Here is a 19047-nt window from a genome sequence, read left to right as displayed (position 1 = left end):
GTCATGCTGGACTCCTCCCCCTAGCTATGCAATGGACTTTAACTCAATCAGGCTCTGAAACAGGAGAGAAAACACACAGAACTAAAGTGATTCAGCACACGATTTTCACAGTGACAATTTTGACATCGGGTTTGCAATAATGAGTGTCAAACCCCTTGTTGTGAATGTGGACAAATGGATTGCAGAGAATGAGACGGCTTTTTTGCCACCGGTGTGCAATAAACTCATGTGAGTAGCAGCCTGGGCTGGTTTCATTCACACATAGTTTCAGTTTGAGTTGAACACTTGGGTGTCGCTAGATTTGTGATGAATCACCAAATGAACTATAAAGGCTTTATACAGCATGCATCATAGATGCTTCACAAATGTAGTAATTGAGTTATTATCATGTTGAACTGTAACAAGTACTGTTTACCCCCTGACTATCTACACTAGTCCAATAGTAATCATTTACACTATGTTGGCAAAGATAAGTGAATGCTTATATTATTTTTCTCCGCAAGGCATTTGTCACAGCTGAACATCATGTTTGTTGGAGGTCCCAACAGCAGAAAGGACTACCACATAGAGGAAGGGGAGGAGGTGAGAGAAAATGCCACTATTCACCTATCACATTGGCTAAATGCCGTGGAGTTTGTGTGACCGTTCATAGTGCAGAAAATGGTATTCAAAACCTACGAGATATGCAATGTCCCTATCTGAAAGTAAGCAACAAATGCAAGGACACTACCATGCTATTTAGTTAGCAGTCACCTGGCCCTCTGTGATAATGCCTTAGAAGTTGGTGTTCGGAGGATTTATTGGCACTGGTGTTGTTAGGCCCGAGATAAAGTTGAGTATATCCTCCGAACACCGGCTTCGAGGGCATTATCACTTTCATACACATGGGTTACCAACATATTCAAATTATGATTGACATATTTTCATTAAAAACGTTGTTTTGATGAATTTATTCATACTATTTCATCTTTCCACGAGATATAGTCCCGACACAAATCTAAGGTTGCTACCCAAGCAGGCTGGTCGTTCGTTCTATTGGTTCGGTTGCCAGAGACGAGAGACCCAGTCGTTTAGTCTTTTTGTTCTGTATCTAAATGTTCCATTTCCATACTGTCACATAAACTCAGTCAGTTCTTCCTACCACCATAGGGACAAATTCCACAAGAATGTTGCACTGTCACCTTTCGGTCAACACTATTTGCTCTGGCTATTTGTCTAGTTGAAGCCCAAAGTAAATTCCTGTTCATGTGTTTCTCTTTTTAAATTTTTTTTAAATCTTTGGTAGGACGAGAATGTCCCACTTTAAACAAACTACAATTTATAAAGGCTTTATATAGCATAAATAAAGTCTTCATAAGTACAACATATAAGCTTCACAAATCATCTACAACCTTATCTCTTATTATGTAAATGGTGACATAACAGCACAAAGCAAAGGATTGTAATTGCATTTTCAATAACATAATCTCGCCACTGGAGGTCAGCATAAACACATGCATATCATAGTGATTTGAAGCTGAAGACATCCTCCATATCTTGTATCTGTACATTTTCTAGTCTGTACTTTTCACTGTCATATCCTCTTCCTGTCTTATTTTTGTGCAGCTCTTTTACCAGGTGAAAGGGGACATGTGTCTGAAGTTGGTTGAGAATGGCAAACATAAGGATGTGCATATCCGCGAGGGAGAGGTGAGAGAAATGGCAATCATTCCACGGTTCTCTCACTAAGCCCACTGTTTAACATAAGTGACAGTGCCATATCAAGCTATGCAGATTTGTTACATTAGTGTTTGTGTCATACACACCCCATGTCCTTCTGTGTCCTTCTGTGTCCTTCTGTGTCCTTCTGTGGTCCTCAGATGTTTCTGCTCCCAGCTCGGATCGCCCACTCCCCCCAGAGACAGGCTAACACTGTGGGGCTGGTGGTGGAGAGAAGGAGGCTTCAGTCAGAGACCGACTGTTTAAGGTACCACCATCCACCATGTCATCTTATCCTTTACATATATCTCACTCTTCTTACACATTCTTTATCCATCTACAGTTGAAGTCGGAGGTTTACATTCACCTTAGCCAAATACATTTAAACTCAGTTTTTCACAATTCCTGACATTTAATCCTAGTAAAGATTCCCTGTCTTAGGTCAGTTAGGATCACCACTTTATTTTAAGAATGTGAAATATCAGAATAATAGTAGAAATAATGATTTATTTCAGATTTTATTTCTTTCATCACATTCCCAGTGGGTCAGAAGTTTGCATACAGTCAATTAGTATTTGGTAGCATTGCCTTTGTTTAACTTGGGTAAAACGTTTTGGGTAGCCTTCCACAAGCTTCCCACAATAAGTTGGATGAATATTGGCCCAATCCTCCTGACAGAGCTGGTGTAACTGAGTCAGGTTTGTAGGCTTCCTTGCTCGCACACACACTTTTCAGTTCTGCATACAAATGTTCTATGGGATTGAGGTCAGGGCCTTGAGATGGCCACTCCAATGCATTGACTTTGTTGTCCTTAAGCCATTTTGCCACAACTTTGGAAGTATGCTTGGGGTCATTGTCCATTTGGAAGACCCATTTGCGACCAATCTTTAACTTCCTGACTGATGTCTTGAGATGTTGCTTCAATATATCCACATCATTTTCCTTTCTCATGATGTCATCTATTTTGTGAAGTGCACCAGTCCCTCCTGCAGCAAAGCACGCCCACAACATGATGCTGCCACCCCAGTGCCTCACGGTTGGGATGGTGTTCTTCAGCTTGCAAGCGTCCCCCTTTTTCCTACATTATGGTCAACAGTTCTATTTTTGTTTCATCAGACCAGAGGACATTTCTCCAAAAAGTCCAATTTGTGTCCCATGTGTAGTTGCAAACAGTAGTCTGGTTTTTTATGGTAGTTTTGGAGCAGTTATGTCGATATAGGACTCATTTTACTGTGGATATAGATACTTTTGTACCTGTTTCCTTCAGCATCTTCACAAGATACTTTGCTGTTGTACTGGGATTGATTTGCACTTTTCGCAGCAAAGTACGTTCATTTCTAGGAGACAGAACGCGTCTCCTTCCTTAGTGGTATGATGGCTGCGTGGTCCCATGATGTTTATACTTGCATACTATTGTTTGTACAGATGAATGTGGTACCTTCAGTCATTTGGACATTGCTCCAAAGGATGAACCAAACTCGCGGAGGTCTACAAAAAAAATTCTGAGTCCTTGGCTGATTTCTTTTGATTTTCCCATGATGTCAAGCAAAGAGGCACTGGGTTTGAAGGTAGGCCTTTAAATTCATCAACAGTTACACCTCCAATTGACTCAAATGATGTCAGAAACTTAAAGCCATGATATAATTTTATGGAATTTCCCAAGGCACAGTCAACTTAGTGTTTGTGAACTTCTGAACTACTGGAATTGTGATACAGTGAATCATAAGTGAAATAATCTGTCTGTAAACAATTGTTGGAAAATTACTTGTCTCATGCACAAAGTAGATGTCCTTACCAACTTGCCAAAACTATAGTTAAGTAACAAGAAATGTGTGGTGTGGTTGAAAAACAAGTTTTAATGACTCCAACCTAAGTGTATGTAAACTTCCCCTTCTCCTTGACCCCCTTACAAGAGAGAGCACGAAAGAGGGCGAGAGGGGTGAGAGAGAAAGAGTATGAAAGCCTGGCTCTTTGTGGTTTCAGGTACTATGTGGACAACACTTCAGATACCCTTTTTGAGAGATGGTTTTACTGTGAAAACTTGGGGACCCAGCTGGTGCCACTGATTCAAGAGTGAGACTTATATAATTGATTTTAGACTGGCATGAAACATAACACTTTCCAATGGACATTAGTGCTCAGTAGTGTTATACTCAGCTGATGCTGTGTTTCTCAGGTTCTTTGCGTCGGAGCAGCACAGAACAGGCAAGCCAAACCCATGTGAGTCCCCATCTCACAAAATGACACAATGGGAATGTTGAGCTTCAATAGGTTGACATCAGTTTGGCACACTACTGACTGAAAATGCATTATGTCCCGATTTGCCCACCTTATATTTTTGTGTGGTTTTACGTCGGGTCTGTAGATATTTTGCTGTGCTGGTGTATCCCACTCCCCGGGAGCCCTGGGCAACTTTCATGGGGACCACAAAAAAACGTAACTCATCATATACGGCCACAGTGGCTCGTGGATCTGAATACGCCATGGGGGGAGAGAAGATTTTGCATTTACCAATCCAAAAAATGTTAGCTGATATGGGCTAAATGAGTGACTGCTGATGCACAACCAAATTTCGAAATGGCACCTTGTGTATTCTATTATTCTAACTCTAAAGAGTAAGTTAAGACCCCAACTGAGCCCTCCCCAAAATTAAAAAAAATAAATAATAAATAATCAAAAAAATTTACGAAACGTCCTCTCACTGTCAACTGCGTTTATTTTCAGCAAACTTAACATGTAAATATTTGTATGAACATAACAAGATTCAACAACTGAGACATAAACTGAACAACTTCCACAGACATGTGACTAACAGAAATGGAATAATGTGTCCCTGAACAAAGGGGGGGTCAAAATCAAAAGTATCTGGTGTGGCCACCAGCTGCATTAAGTACTGCAGTGCATCTCCTCATCATGGACAGAACCAGATTTGCCAGTTCTTGCTGTGAGATGTTACTCCACTCTTCCACCAAGCACCTAGCCCTCACTCTCCAATCCAACAGGTCCCAGATGTGCTCAATGGGCTTGAGATGCGGGCTCTTCACTGGCCATGACAGAACACTGACATTCCTGTCTTGCAGGAAATCACGCACAGAACGAGCAATTGTCATGCTGGAGGGTCATGTCAGGATGAGCCTGCATGAAGGGTACCACGTCTTCCCTGTAACACACAGCGTTGAGATTGCCTGCAATGACAACAAGCTCAGTCCGATGATGCTGTGACACACCGCCCCAGACAATGACGGACACTCAACCTCCAAATCGATTCCACTCCAGAGTACAGGCCTCGGTGTAATGCTCATTCCTTCGACGATAAACGCAAATCCGACCATCACCCCTGGTGAGACAAAACCGCGACTTGTCAGTGAAGAGCACTTTTTGCCAGTCCTGTCTGGTCCAGCAACGGAGGGTTTGCGCCCATAGGCAATGTTGTTTCCGGTGATGTTTTTATTTCACCTTTATTTAACCAGGTAAACTAGTTGAGAACAAGTTCTCATTTACAACTGTGACCTGACCAAGATAAAGCAAAGCAGTGCGACAGAAAAAACAACACAGAGTTACACATGGAATAAACAAGCATACAGTCAATAACACAATAGAAAACAATAAAGTCTATATATAGTGTGTGCAAATGGCATGAGGAGGTAAGGCAATAAATAGGCCATAGTAGCAAAGTAATTACAATTTAGCAGATTAACACTGGAGTGATAGATGAGCAGATGATGATGAGCAGATGATGGTGTGTAGGTAGTGATACTGGTGTGCAAAAGATCAGCAAAGTATATAAAAACAATATGGGGATGAGGTAGGTAGATTGGGTGGGCTATTTACAGATGGACTATGTACAGCTGCAGCGATCATTTAGCTGCTCAGATAGCTGCTGTTTAAAGTTAGTGAGGGAAATGGAAGTCTCCAGCTTCAGCAATTTTTGCAATTCGTTCCAGTCACTGGCAGCAGAGAACTGGAAGGAAAGGCGGCCAAAGGAGGTGTTGGCTTTCGGGATGACCAGTGAGATATACCTGCTGGAGAGCGTGCTACGGGTGGGTGTTGTTATCGTGACCAGTGAGCTGAGATAAGGCGGAGCTTTACCTAGCATAGATTTATAGATGACCTGGAGCCAATGGGTCTGGCGACGAATATGTAGCGAGGGCCAGCCGACTAGAGCATTCAAGTCGCAGTGGTGGGTGGTATAAGGGGCATCCAATTTGCTGAGTAGAGTATTGGAAGCTATTTTGTAGATGACATCACCGAAGTCGAGGATTGGTATGATAGTCAGTTTTACTAGGGTAAGTTTGGCGGCGAGAGTGAAGGAGGCTTTGTTGCGAAATAGTAAGCCTATTCTAGATTTGATTTTGGATTGGAGATGTTTGATAGGAGTCTGGAAGGAGAGTTTACAGTCTAGTCAGACACCTAGGTATTTGTAGTTGTCCATGTATTCTAGGTCAGAACTGTCCAGAGTAGTGACGCTAGTCAGGCAGGTGGGTGCGGGCAGCGATCGGTTGAAAAGCATGCATTTCGTTTTACTAGCGTTAAAGAGTAGTTGGAGGCCACAGAAGATGTGTTGTATGGCATTGAAGCTAGTTTGGAGGTGTTAGTGTTTCATACTGGAGAGGGAATGCAAAACAACGACGCTGGACAGAGTGGAATCAGGTGTATCAAAAAGGCAGTTTATTGGTCAAAGATATCTTGTCCTGCCGTTTATCATGCACGGACCTAAGCAATGTGACTCTGTGAGGAGTCAGAATCATTAGGCTACCTCGCCAGAGTTTACAACAGAATGTATACACAGAATAATGTAGGTGGAGTCTCGTCGTGTTGGTCTTCTGACTGGTCCTGAAGAGTTGGAGGCGGGCCTGCTCTAGCCAGAGCGGGCGCCCCATTGGTGCAGAGCAGAGTCCTCTGCTGTTGGCACCCAGTAGAGGGGGGTAGAGTGTGAGTGTACAGTGCTTCATGAGATGTTTGTGTGTCAAGGAACGAAAGATAGGAGAAAACTAGTAGTGTCTGCTTTAGGAGCAGGTGTTTCCTGTTTATGCAGGAGTGCATGTAGGGTCAATGTCAGTGAGATAGTTTGGCACTTCTAAGCTCGTTAGTGTTGCAGGATGCTCTTTGTAGTTTTACAGGGGAGTATATTTACGTGATGGCAGCTGTGTGTCCTTTCCTTGAACTGTTTTGTGCGAGGATAATTATGTTATTGCACACAGGCTCTAGACTTGACTGAGGGCACTGCGCCTAGAGTTATCTGAGGGCACCTGGTTTAACCAGAGCGTTGGTCTGCTAGTAATGCTTGATATTGGATTATTTATATAACAGAGGTTAGTTAACACAGTGTCCAAAGAAGGGGCAGATGTATAGAGAATGGTGCCGTCTGCGTAGAGGTGGATCAGGGAATCACCCGCAGCAAGAACGACATCGTGGATATATACAGAGAAAAGAGTCGGCCCGAGAATTAAATACTGTGGCACCCCCATAGAGACTGCCAGAGGTCCGGACAACAGGCCTCTCCGATTTGACACACTGAACTCTGTCTGAGAAGTGGTTGGTAAACCAGGCGAGGCAGTCATTTGAGAAACCAAGGCTATTGAGTCTGCCGATAAGAATACAGTGATTGACAGAGTCGAAAACCTTGTCCAGGTCGATGAATGACGGCTGCACAGTACTGTCTTTTATCGGTGGCGGTTATGATACCTTGAAAGTGGATGAGGTGCACCCATGACCAGCTCGGAAACCAGATTGCACAGCGGAGAAGGTACGATGGGATTCTAAATGGTCATTGATTTGTTTATTAACGTGGCTTTCAAAGACTTTAGAAAGGCAGGGCAGGATGGATATAGATCTATAACAGTTTGGGTCTTGAGTGTCAACCCTTTAGGGATCTCGGACGATAAGAAAGAAAGGTTGAACAGACTGGTAATAGGGGTTGCAACAATGGTGGCTGATCATTTTAGAAAGAGAGGGTCCAGATTGTCTTGCCCAGCTAATTTGTAAGGGTTCAGGTTTTGCAGCTCTTTCAGAACATCTGCTATCTGGATTTGGGTGAAGGAGAAGCTGGGGAGGCTCGGGCAAGTAGCTACGGGAGGTACGGAGCTGTTGGCCGGGGTTGGGGTAGCCAGGAGAAAAGCATGGCTAGCCGTAGAGAAATGCTTATTGAAATTTTCGATTATATCATGGATTTATCGGTGGTGACCGTGTTACCTAGCCTCAGTGCAGTGGGCAGCTGGGAGGAGGTGCTCTTGTTCTCTATGGACTTTAAAGTGTGCCAAAACATTTTGGCACACTTTAAGAGCTACAGGATGCACATTTCTGTTTGAAAAAGTTAGCCTTTGCTTCCCTGACTGACTGTGTGTAATGGTTCCTGACTTCTCTGAACAATTGCATATCGCAGGGACTATTTGATGCTATTGCAGTCCGCCACAGGATGTTTTTGTGCTGGCCAAGGGCAGTCAGGTCTGGAGTGAACCAAGGGCTATATCTGTTCTTAGTTCTAAATTTTTTGAAAGGGGCATGCTTATTTAAAATGGTGAGGAAATGTGTATATATACTGTATATATACAGTTCAATCGGAAAGTATTCAGACCCATTCCCTTTTCCACATTTTGTTACGTTAATAGCCTTATTCTAAAATGAATACACACAATCTACACACTATACCCCATAATGACAAAGCGAAAACAGGTTTTTAGACATTTTTGGCACAATCCCTACGGTGAAGCATGGTGGTGGCGGCATCATGCTGTGGGGATGTTATTCAGCGGCAGGGACTACAAGACTAGTCAGGATCGAGGAAAATATGAACAGAGCAAAGTACAGAGAGATCTTTCATGAAAACCTGCTCCAGAGAGCCCAGGACCTCAGACTGGGGCGAAGGTTCACCTTCCAACTGGACAACGTCCCGAAGCACACAGCCAAGACAACGCAGGAGTGGCTTCAGGACAAGTCTCTGAATGTCCTAGAGTGGCCCAGCCAGAGCCCGGACTTGAACCAGATCGAACATCTCTGGAGAGACCTCAAAATAGATGAGCAGCAAAGCTCCCCATCCAACCTGACAGCGCTTGAGAGCATCTGCAGAGATGTATGGGAGAAACTCCCCAATTCCTGCCAAAGGTGCTTCAACAGAGTACTGAGTAAACAGTCTGAATACTCATATAAATGTAATATCAGTTTTTTATATTTAATACATTTTCAAAAAAAATCTAAAAACCTGTTTTTGCTTTGTCATTATGGGGGTATTGTGTGTAGATTGATTAGAGAAAAAAAACATTTTGTCACACCCTGACCTGTTTCACCTGTCCTTGTGCGTGTCTCCACCCCCTCCAGGTGTCGCCCATCTTCCAATTATCCCCTGTGTATTTATACCTGTGTTCTCTGTCTGATTGTTGCCAGTTCATCTTGTTCGTTCAAGCTTACCAGCATTTTTCCTGTCAGCGCCTATCGGTTACCAGCTTCCAGATTTGACCTTTGCCTGTCCTGACCCTGTACCCGCCCACCTGACCTCTCTGCCTGACCCTGAGTCTGCTGTCCTGTACCTTTGCTCCACCACTGGATTACTGAACCCTGCCTGTCCCTGACCCTGAGTCCGCCTGCCCTTGTTGCCACATTAAACAGTGTTACTTGAACAGTCTGCATCTGGTCTTACCTTGATTCCTGATACATTTTCTACGTTGTAGAATATTAGTGAAGACATCAAAACTATTAAATATCACATATGGAATCATGTAGTAGCAAAAAAAGTGTTAAACAAATCAAAATATATTTTAGATTCTTCAAAGTAGCCACCCTTTGCCTTGATGACAGCTTTGCACACTATTAGCATTCTTTCCACCAGCTTCACAAGGTAGTCACTTGAAATGCATTTCAATTAACAGTTGTGCCTTGCAAAAACTTAATTGGTGGAATTTCTTTCAGTCTTAATGTATTTGAGCTAATCTGTTGTGTTGTGACAAGGTTAAATCAAGGTTAAATTAAAAATGCATGCCCTATTTGGTAAAAGACCAAGTCCATATTATGGCAAGCACTGCTCAAATAAGCTAAGAGAAAAGACAGGTCATCATTACTTTAACCTCTTAGCGATCATTGGGACGCTAGCGTCCCATCTCGACAATATCCGGTGAAATTGCAGAGAGCGAAATTCAAAAACCAAAAGTAGTAATATTAAACGTTAATAAAAGTGTTATAAACCATTCAAGTGTTATAAACCATTCTTTAGCTTAGAATCTTGGTAATCAAACCGCTTTGTCCGATTTACAATAGGCTTTACGACGAAAGGATAGTATTTGATCGTCTGAGGACAGCGCCTCACCCCACTTCCTGCATTAACATTAATTCATAACCTGCACAGGTGTCACAAAACTCAAAAATAGCAATAAAATTAATCACTTACCTTTGAAGATCTTCATCTTTTTGCAATCCAAAGGCTCCCAGTTACACAATGAATGGTCATTTTGTTCGATAAAGTCCTTCATATCCCGCGTTTGATTCAGAAATCCACCTGTTCCAACCTGTTCCAACTCGCCCAACATGCCTATAAAGGAATCTAAAAAGTTACCTGTAAACTTCGTCCAAACATTTCAAACAACCTATCTAATCCAACCTCAGGTACCCTAATATGTAAATAATCAATCAAATTTAAGACGGAATATACGGTGTTCAATAGAAAAAGAACGAGGAACGCACACTCATTCACGCGCGCCAAAAGACTAGAGTCCTTCTGAGTGACACTTAGAAAGAATACGAATACTTCTTAATTTTTCAAAAAACAAGCATGAAACAAATGATATAGACTGTTGACATCTAGTGGAAGCCATAGGAACTGCAATCTGGGTCCTAAATAATAGACTTTCCCATAGAAAAGCATTGAAAAATGCAATAAAAATAATCCCTGGCTGGATTGTCCTCTGGGTTTTGCCTGCCAAATCAGTTCTGTTATACCCACAGACAATATTTTAACAGTTTTAGAAACTTCAGAGTGTTGTCTATCCAATGCTTGCATATCCTAGCTTCTGGGCCTGAGTAACAGGCAGCTTACTTTTGGCACATTTGTCAAGACGTCTTAATTATCTATGTTAACTAACTAATTCTGATTCTTCCGCTACACCCATCCCTGTTCTATGTGTTATCATTTTTTGTGCTATCGTTGTGCATACTGTATCGCACTGAGATGCATTCCTGCCTCTGTTTGTCTAGATGAGGTCTTCAGACAGCCTCCCTTCCCCATGAACACCATGGATGTGATGACCCCCTTCCACTTTAGAGACTGGGTGGACAAACAGCAACCCTCACTGGCCAGTGGACGCCCCATAGACATGTTTGGGGCCCAGTTTGAGACGGAGGTGACCCTGGCATATCCCAATTATGACTTAGTTATTTTTCTGACCTTTCACATCGATTGAGACCTTTCAAAGCGATCAGTCTAGACTGAGCGCCCCACTGATTCAAACTCATGACTCGCTAATATTGAAAGTTGAATACAATGTGGCTCATTTGTGTGTTGATTATGCTGCTCATTGTTGTAGTAGGAGGGAAGTGAGCTATAATTAAATTAGGACTGGTTTATCAGTTTAGTGAGTGTATAGATGATGATGGTGGTGGGGGTGAGGATGATGGTGATGGTGACTATAATGATGTTTCTTCTACTACTCTGTGACAGACCCTTCTGTATGGGCCCGGGCAGACAGAGGCTTGTGAACGAGAAACTGATGTCTGGATATGGCAGCAGGTATGTCTGCTATTACTGCTCTATTAGAGTATTTGCATTTCTTTCATGTTATCATGCCTTCAGTATTTATTTCAATTTGTGCTATTTCTCTCTCTTCCTTTACATCTATCTGCTTCCCTCTGTCTATTTGCACTTTGTCTCACACTCACCCTCTCTTCCTCTATCAGGAGGGATCTTCCCATGTGACTCTGGATGGCCAAGAGTTCCCTCTATCCACAGGAGACAGTCTACTCATTCCTGGACACAGCCAGTGAGTGGGATGATGAGTATGATAATAAGAGAAGGAAAAAGATGATTGAGGGGATGTGTGCATGTTTGTGAATGACCCCAAGAAATGGCATTTGAGGAAAAATGTTGAATTCAAGCAACACAAAGAGAAGTTAGGCAACTGTCTGTCAGATACAGTAGACGCTGTTATTTTGTGGTTCGATAGAGGAATCTGTTTGACTTTGTATTTGTCTGATTTCTATGCTGCAGGTACCAATGGAGTCGGGCTGAGGGGAGCGTTTCCCTGTTTGTTGCTCAGAACCCAGAGAGAAAGCGTGCATGACCTCTGATGACCCCACTCTCTTCTGTGACACACAAGGAAAAAGGAGGGTCAGCAAAAGAGATTGTATGCTCTTTTGCTACAGAGAGCATAATTATAACCCTGTCACAAATTACGTTGAAGAATAACTCTGCAATGAACTCAAAGATCAGATATGGAGAGGTAGAGTAAAACAGGGAGTAAAACTATTTGTTATTTTCAGAACAAATTATAATAGAACATCTTCACAAACGTAATTTAAATAATGAACTTGATTAAGTTGCAGTATATTTTCATACTTTCGGAATTATTTTGAAACTGAATTTAATTGAAACTGAATTGTACATTTGTAACTCGTTTCAGGAAACTGGTTATATGTTGCGCATCACTAATTCACAGGAGATCAATTTGAATGTAAACTTTTTTTAATCAAAATGCGTTTTTTTGGCAGAAATAGCTTCTGGAACATATGAACTTTCATGTGCCTTAATAACAAACTTGTATGCCATCTGTAAATTCTAACACAGCTTTTTTAAAAATATATCCTGTAGTAGAACTGCATAAGTGTTGCTCACCACTTTTTAGAGGACCGAGTTTTGAAATCAGTGGAATTAGAGTACGATAGCTAAGGGGATTATATCTTCAAACTAAGGGCAACCATGACATCCATGACAGAGAGGGAGAAGCGTCCATCCATGTAAATGGGTAAGATAGTCTAGCTAGCTACATTTTCAGATATTACACATTTCAAATTGTGTCAGAAAGTTGATTTCATTTCAAGTTAACTTCTTGCGGCGAGCCATCCCGGATCCGGGATCGTGAATACAGCCTCAAGCTCATTACCATAACGCAACGTTAACTATTCATGAAAATCGCAAATGAAATTAAATCAATATGCTAGCTCTCAAGCTTAGCCTTTTGTTAACAACACTGTCATCTCAGATTTTCAAAAATATGCTTCTCAACCATAGCAAAACTAGCATTTGTGTAACAGTATTGATAGCTATTGATAGCTAGCATTAGCATTTAGCGTTAGCATTCAGCAGGCAACATTTTCACAAAAACCAGAAAACCATTCAAATAAAATAATTTACCTTTGAAGAACCTCAGATGTTTTCAATGAGGAGACTCTCAGTTAGATAGCAAATGTTCCGTTTTTCCTGAAAGATTATTTGTTTAGGAGAAATCACTCCATTTTGTGCGTCACGTTTAGCTACTTAAAAAACCTGTATCCAGGATTGTGTAAATCTATCCGCAAGCTCATTAGCATAACACAACGTTAACTATTCATGAAAATCGCAAATGAAATTAAATCAATATGCTAGCTCTCAAGCTTAGCCTTTTGTTAACAACACTGTCATCTCAGATTTTCAAAAATATGCTTCTCAACCATAGCAAAACTAGCATTTAGCATTTAGCGTTAGCATTTAGCGTTAGCATTAGCAGGGAACATTTTCACAAAAACCAGAAAAACATTCAAATAAATCATTTACCTTTGAAGAAGTTCGGACGTTTTCAATGAGGAGACTCTCAGTTAGATAGCAAATGTTCAGTTTTCCTGAAACATTATTTGTGCAGGAGAAATCGGTCCGTTTTCTGCGTCATGTTTGGCTACCAAAAAACCCCGAAAATTCAGTTATAAAAACGCCTAACTTTTTCCAAAATAACTCCATAATATCGACTGAAACATGGCAAACGTTGTTTAGAATCAATCCTCAAGGTGTTTTTCTACATATCTCTTCAAAGATATATCGTTCGTGGAAGTGTGCTTCTCCCTCTGAATCGCATGTGAAAATGATTGCAGCTGAGAATTACGCACAAATTTAGACAAAGGACACCGGGCGGACCCCTGGCAAATGTAGTCTCTTATGGCCAATCTTCCAATGATATGCCTACAAATACGTCACAATGCTGCAGACATCTTGGACGAACGGCAGAGAGCATAAGGTCGTTCACGGCACATTCACAGCCATATAAGGAGACGATAGAAAAACAGAGCTTCAAAAATTCTGCTCATTTCCTGTTTGAGGTTTCATCTTGGTTTCGCCTGTAGCATGAGTTCCGTGGCACTCACAGATAATATCTTTGCAGTTTTGAAAACGTCAGAGTGTTTTCTTTCCAAAGCTGCCAATTATATGCATAGTCGAGCATCTTTTCGTGACAAAATATTGCGCTTAAAACGGGCACGTTTTTTTATCCAATAATGAAATAGCGCCCCAATAGCTTCAACTGGTTAAAGTGTAGTGTTATCTAGCCTGCTAACCTTAGCTGTCTCGCTCGCTAGTTAACGTTACGTGTATGATATGTGTAATAATATTATTAGTATCTCAGAGACATTTGCTTTGCTAGTTATAGGCTAAAGGTAGCTAGCTAACATTGAACCTGATTCATGCACGGTAGAAACGTCATGAGTTGGTATTATGGTTCATTGTTTAGCTAGATAGCTACATTTCTTAACAAAATACTCCACTCTGCAAGTAATCATTTCAAAATAATGTTTGTTCCAGCTGTCACTGTGACAACTGATGATAGACGTAGCTGGTAAATTCTCCCTGGCTATCTACTCCGATTTCAGAGCGCTCTCTTCTGATTGTGACAGAGTGCACAATAACTGACAAATTTACACCTGCTGAAGATGGCGCCGGAGGGGATGGCTGACATTTTTTTGCATTGTTTTTAGCTTATTTTGTAAATAAGGTTGCTGCTACCGTGTCTTCTGACCGAAAAGAGCTTCTGGACATTAGAACAGCGATTAATCACCTTGAACTGGATGAAGAATTTTTCTTTAACGAGTCAGACGAGAGGGATTTACTCCAGACACACCGGAACAAGCCCTCTTCCCCGTCATTCGCAGGAGAAGGAGACAGACGTATCGCAGAAGGTGATCGGGGTGCCTTGTGAGGGCAGGCACGAGTGGCTAATCTGCCTTGCCGTAGGTACTATTGGCCAACGTACAATCACTGGACAATAAAGTGGACGAACCACAAGCATGTATATCCTACCAACGGGACAATTAAAAACTGTAATATCTTATGTTTCACCGAGTCTTGGCTGAACGACGACATGAATAACATACAGCTGGCGGGTTACACATTGTATCGGTAAGATTGAACAGCAGCCTCTGGTAATACAAGGGGTGGCGGTCTATATATATTTGTAAATTACAGCTGGTGCTACAGTTGGCGCTGGGCCAACAGCCTGGCATGCTGGCCCTCCATGAAGAAGATGGCCAAGTCATAGATGGGGTAGGTCCAAAGGCTGGTGTGTCCTGCCAGCCTCCTGTCCTAAGTCTTCCACCAGTCACATAAAGCGGTACAGCCCATCTCACACAGGCATCCGTGCAGGGCGTAAACATAGAGGCGGGATTGAGGGGACAGGGGATGATGGGTTAACTCTCATCAGCCTCTGTCACAAGAGGACAAGATTAACACTCGTCGCACACCATCAAAAATGTTATCACCTGTCCAGACCATTCAAAGGACAGTACAGTCAATGATGTGTGATAAGTGCACAGAGTCAACTCAAATCAGGAACACCTTCCATGATGCCATCTATCCGAGAACAACAGCAAAGGACCATGTGAAGATGCTGGAGGAAACAGGTACAAAAGTATCTATATCCACAGTAAAACGAGTCCTATATCGACATAACCAGCAAGGCCACTCAGCAAGGAAGAAGCCACTGCTCCAAAACCGCCATAAAAAAAGCCAGACTACGGTTTGCAACTGCACATGGGGACAAAGATTGTACTTTTTGGAGAAATGTCCTCCAGTCTGATGAAACAAAATTAGAACTGTTTGGTCATAATGACCATCATTATGTTTGGAGGAGAAAGGGGAGGCTTGCAAGCCGGAAATCAACATCCCAACCGTGAAGAATGGGGTTGGCAGCATCATGTTGTGTAGGTGCTTTGCTGCAGGAGGGACTGGTGCACTTCACAAAATAGATGGCATCATGAGAGAGGAAAATGATGTGTATATATTGAAGCAACATTTCAAGACATCAGTCAGGAAGTTAAAGATTCGTCCCAAATGGGTCTTCCAAATGGACAATGACCCAAAGCATACTTCCAAAGTCGTGGCAAAATGGCTTAAGGACAACAAAGTCAAGGTATTGGAGTGGCCATCACAAGGCCCTGAACACAATCCTATAGAAAATTTGTGGGCAGAACTGAACAAGCGTGTGTGAGCAAGGAGGCCTACAAACCTGACTCAGTTACACCAGCTCTGTCAGGAGGAATGGGCCAACATTCTCTAAACTTATTGTGGGAAGCTTGTGGAAGGCTACCCGAAACATTTGACCCAAGTTAAACAATTTAAAGGCAATGCTACCAAATACTAATTGAGTGTATGCAAACTTCTGACCCACTGGGAATGTGATGAAAAAAATAAAAGCTGAAATAAATAATTCTCTCTACTGTTATTCTGACATTTCACATTCTTAAAATAAAGTGGTGATCCTAACTGACCTAAGACAGGAAATGTTTACTAGGATTAAATGTCAGGAATTGTGAAAAACTGAGTTTAAATGTATTTGGCTGAGGTGTACGTAAACTTCCGACTTCAACTGTATGTCTCTCTATTATGCGAATATTTGTGAACTGATTTCCAAAATTAAAATAAATTGTGTCTGATTTCCTCGTGTTTTTACAGTCTTATGACCAACAATGAAAAGAAAATGTTTTTTCAACATGAATTTACATTTTGTTCTCAGAAAACTTGGGGGGGCCAAATAAAACCACCCGCGGGCCGAAATTTGGGGAACCCTGCTCATCAGTTTCCCATGTGTATTAATAATGGTCCACCGCACAAAGAACATCCAGCCAACTTTACACAAATGTGGGAAGCATTGGAGTTAACATGAGCCAGCATCTCTGTGTAACGCTTTCGACACCTTGTAGAGTCCATGCCCCAATGAATGAGTGCAAAAGGGGGTGGGGGTGCAACGCAATATTGAAGGTGTTCTTAATGTTTTGTACACTCAGTTTACTTCCTGTGACACTTCCCTTACTGTGAACCCCACATTGAGGCATGACTTTTGTTATCTTCCATATTGTCACGGCTGACTAGGTGTGTAGAGAGGAATCAGGCACAGAGAGCAGAGAGGTCCAGAGGAAAGATGCACTTTAATGTGGCACCAAAAGTAAATCCCCAAACACGCAGGGCGCAAAACACTGACCAACCCAAAACAACGGGTAACACGGTCCAGAGCACAAACAACACCAACGACACCAATGTGAACATCAAAATAATCCCGCACAACAAAGAGGTGGGTTCCACACGCTAAATAGGGAAGCAAATCAAGCACACACAAAATAAGAGCAGGTGTAACTAATGAGACAAAACAAACCAAAAAGAAAAAGGGATCGGTGGTGGCTAGTAGGCTGGTGACGACCACCGCAGAGCACCACCCGAACAGGCGGGGGAGCCAACTTCGGAGGGAGTCGTGACACATATAACATTGATGCAATGCTGCACTATATTAATTGAATTAAGACCAAGTTAACCCCCGATTGTAAAGCCCCAACCGGATGTATGTAAGATACAGATCTGTTATCTTCATTTGACTTTCACAGCAGGAAAAGAATCATGCAGCAACAGGAAACGTGAATTATTATCTGGATTCTTTAAAAATAAATTGTAGGGGTTGATACATTTTTCATTAGGGCAAATCAAGTCTGCCATTTGAAAGTGGAAATATCACATTTTAGGAAGATTTTTTAAACCTTACCATGTTGACAGTTTCAAATCAAATCAAATTGTATTTGTCACATGCGCCATATACAACAGGTGTAGAATCTTACAGTGAAATGCTTACTTACAAGCCCTTAACCAACAATGCAGTTTGAACAAAAAATAAGTGTTAAGTAAAAATGAATAATACTTAAAGAGCAGCAGTAAAATAACAATAGCGAGGTTTTATAAAGGGGGTACCGGTACTGAGTCAATGTGCGGGGGCACAAGTTAGTCGAGGTAATTGAGGTAATATGTACAGGTAGAGTATGTAGGTAGATGATGAGTTAAAGTAACAGTTTATTACCATGCTTACTTAAAACAATGGAATTAATGGGATCTGTGAGCATTCTGTCAATGACATGGTGTATTGTGTTTCTACGTATGCTGTGCATATTATGGGATAGAGGCAGTAGCTTTGCGTGGGTAAAATCTCTGGGGAAGCCAAGCCAGTAAAAAAAGACATCACAAAACCAGAAAGCAAATATTGTGTCTAACAAATAGTTATATAACCTGTAGCATGGTCAAGCAAGTTAATGTTTTCGACAGTTTACTAAACAACTACTGATTTAGAACCATGGAGGTACCGTAAGTCAGCCCAAAGACAACAGGAGATCTGCCTCCGCCATTCCAGCACCATTTCCACTTAAACATTTAAACATCATCAAATCAACAAGGCTATATATGCTGAGTTTAATACACTGAAAACAAACTTAAAGATACCAAAAACTATTTACTCCAATCAATGTTGCTAAATATCATGTGGCCGTCTATGGTACTGATTTGTCATTTTTGTCATTTCTATTAGGATCCCCATTAGCTAACGCCGTAACGTTAGCTAATCGTCCTGGGGTCCAACACCAATTAACAAGGCATTACAAACAACTACAAATCAAGACTTCACAAACATTCAACAAGTAGACAACACAGACAATTAAAATACCCGACAGGAAACACATTTAACATTCAGTTGATGTTTCTATTTCCTGTCCAGTCATATCTATCTTGAAGGTAGATTTACTTTTTATACTGAGAAATATGGATTGGTAAAGAGTTCCATTCAGCTATGGCTCTATATAAAACTATAGATTTAAGGTGATTTGTCCTTGACTCTGGTTGTCTTAGCTGCCCTGAATTTGCCTGTCTGGTTTGATGGTACTGTCCTTTGAACAGTCTGGACTGTTCATCAAAAATAACATGGCTATATACAGGTAGCACCAGAACCGGGTCGATGTGCAGGGGTACGACGTAATAGTGGTAGCTATGTACATATAGGTAGGGGTAAATTGACAGGGCAACAGAAAAGATAGATAATAGAATGAGCTGTAGCAACAACGTATGTGGTGATTGTGAAAGTATGTGTGTGTGTGGCATCAGTA

The 19047-nt window shown here is 41.6% G+C and overlaps 1 protein-coding gene across 1 annotated transcript; it reads left to right on the top strand.

Moving 5' to 3' along the window:
* Nucleotides 1-17: 17 nt before the first annotated feature.
* Nucleotides 18-16569, top strand: LOC115113325 (3-hydroxyanthranilate 3,4-dioxygenase). The gene is made up of 10 exons (XM_029640850.2): nucleotides 18-228; nucleotides 504-582; nucleotides 1606-1689; nucleotides 1860-1966; nucleotides 3682-3771; nucleotides 3875-3918; nucleotides 10879-11024; nucleotides 11342-11410; nucleotides 11578-11660; nucleotides 11888-16569. The coding sequence occupies exons 1-10, from the start codon at nucleotides 140-142 to the stop codon at nucleotides 11958-11960; spliced, it is 864 nt and encodes a 287-aa protein (XP_029496710.2). The 5' UTR covers nucleotides 18-139; the 3' UTR covers nucleotides 11961-16569.
* The last annotated feature ends 2478 nt before the right edge of the window (nucleotides 16570-19047 follow it).

Source organism: Oncorhynchus nerka, linkage group LG28 (assembly GCF_034236695.1).
Source record: "Oncorhynchus nerka isolate Pitt River linkage group LG28, Oner_Uvic_2.0, whole genome shotgun sequence".
Taxonomy (NCBI): Eukaryota; Metazoa; Chordata; class Actinopteri; order Salmoniformes; family Salmonidae; genus Oncorhynchus; species Oncorhynchus nerka.
This window is presented reverse-complemented; position numbering and strand designations above follow the sequence as displayed.

Bases quoted from the DNA above. Each gene is read 5' to 3' on its own strand.
- LOC115113325 (XM_029640850.2), top strand. From the start codon at position 140: ATGAGTGTCAAACCCCTTGTTGTGAATGTGGACAAATGGATTGCAGAG. The intron at 1,967-3,681 runs GTACCACCATCC...TTGTGGTTTCAG, and splicing joins TCAGAGACCGACTGTTTAAG to GTACTATGTGGACAACACTT. The intron at 11,661-11,887 runs GTGAGTGGGATG...TCTATGCTGCAG, and splicing joins CTCATTCCTGGACACAGCCA to GTACCAATGGAGTCGGGCTG.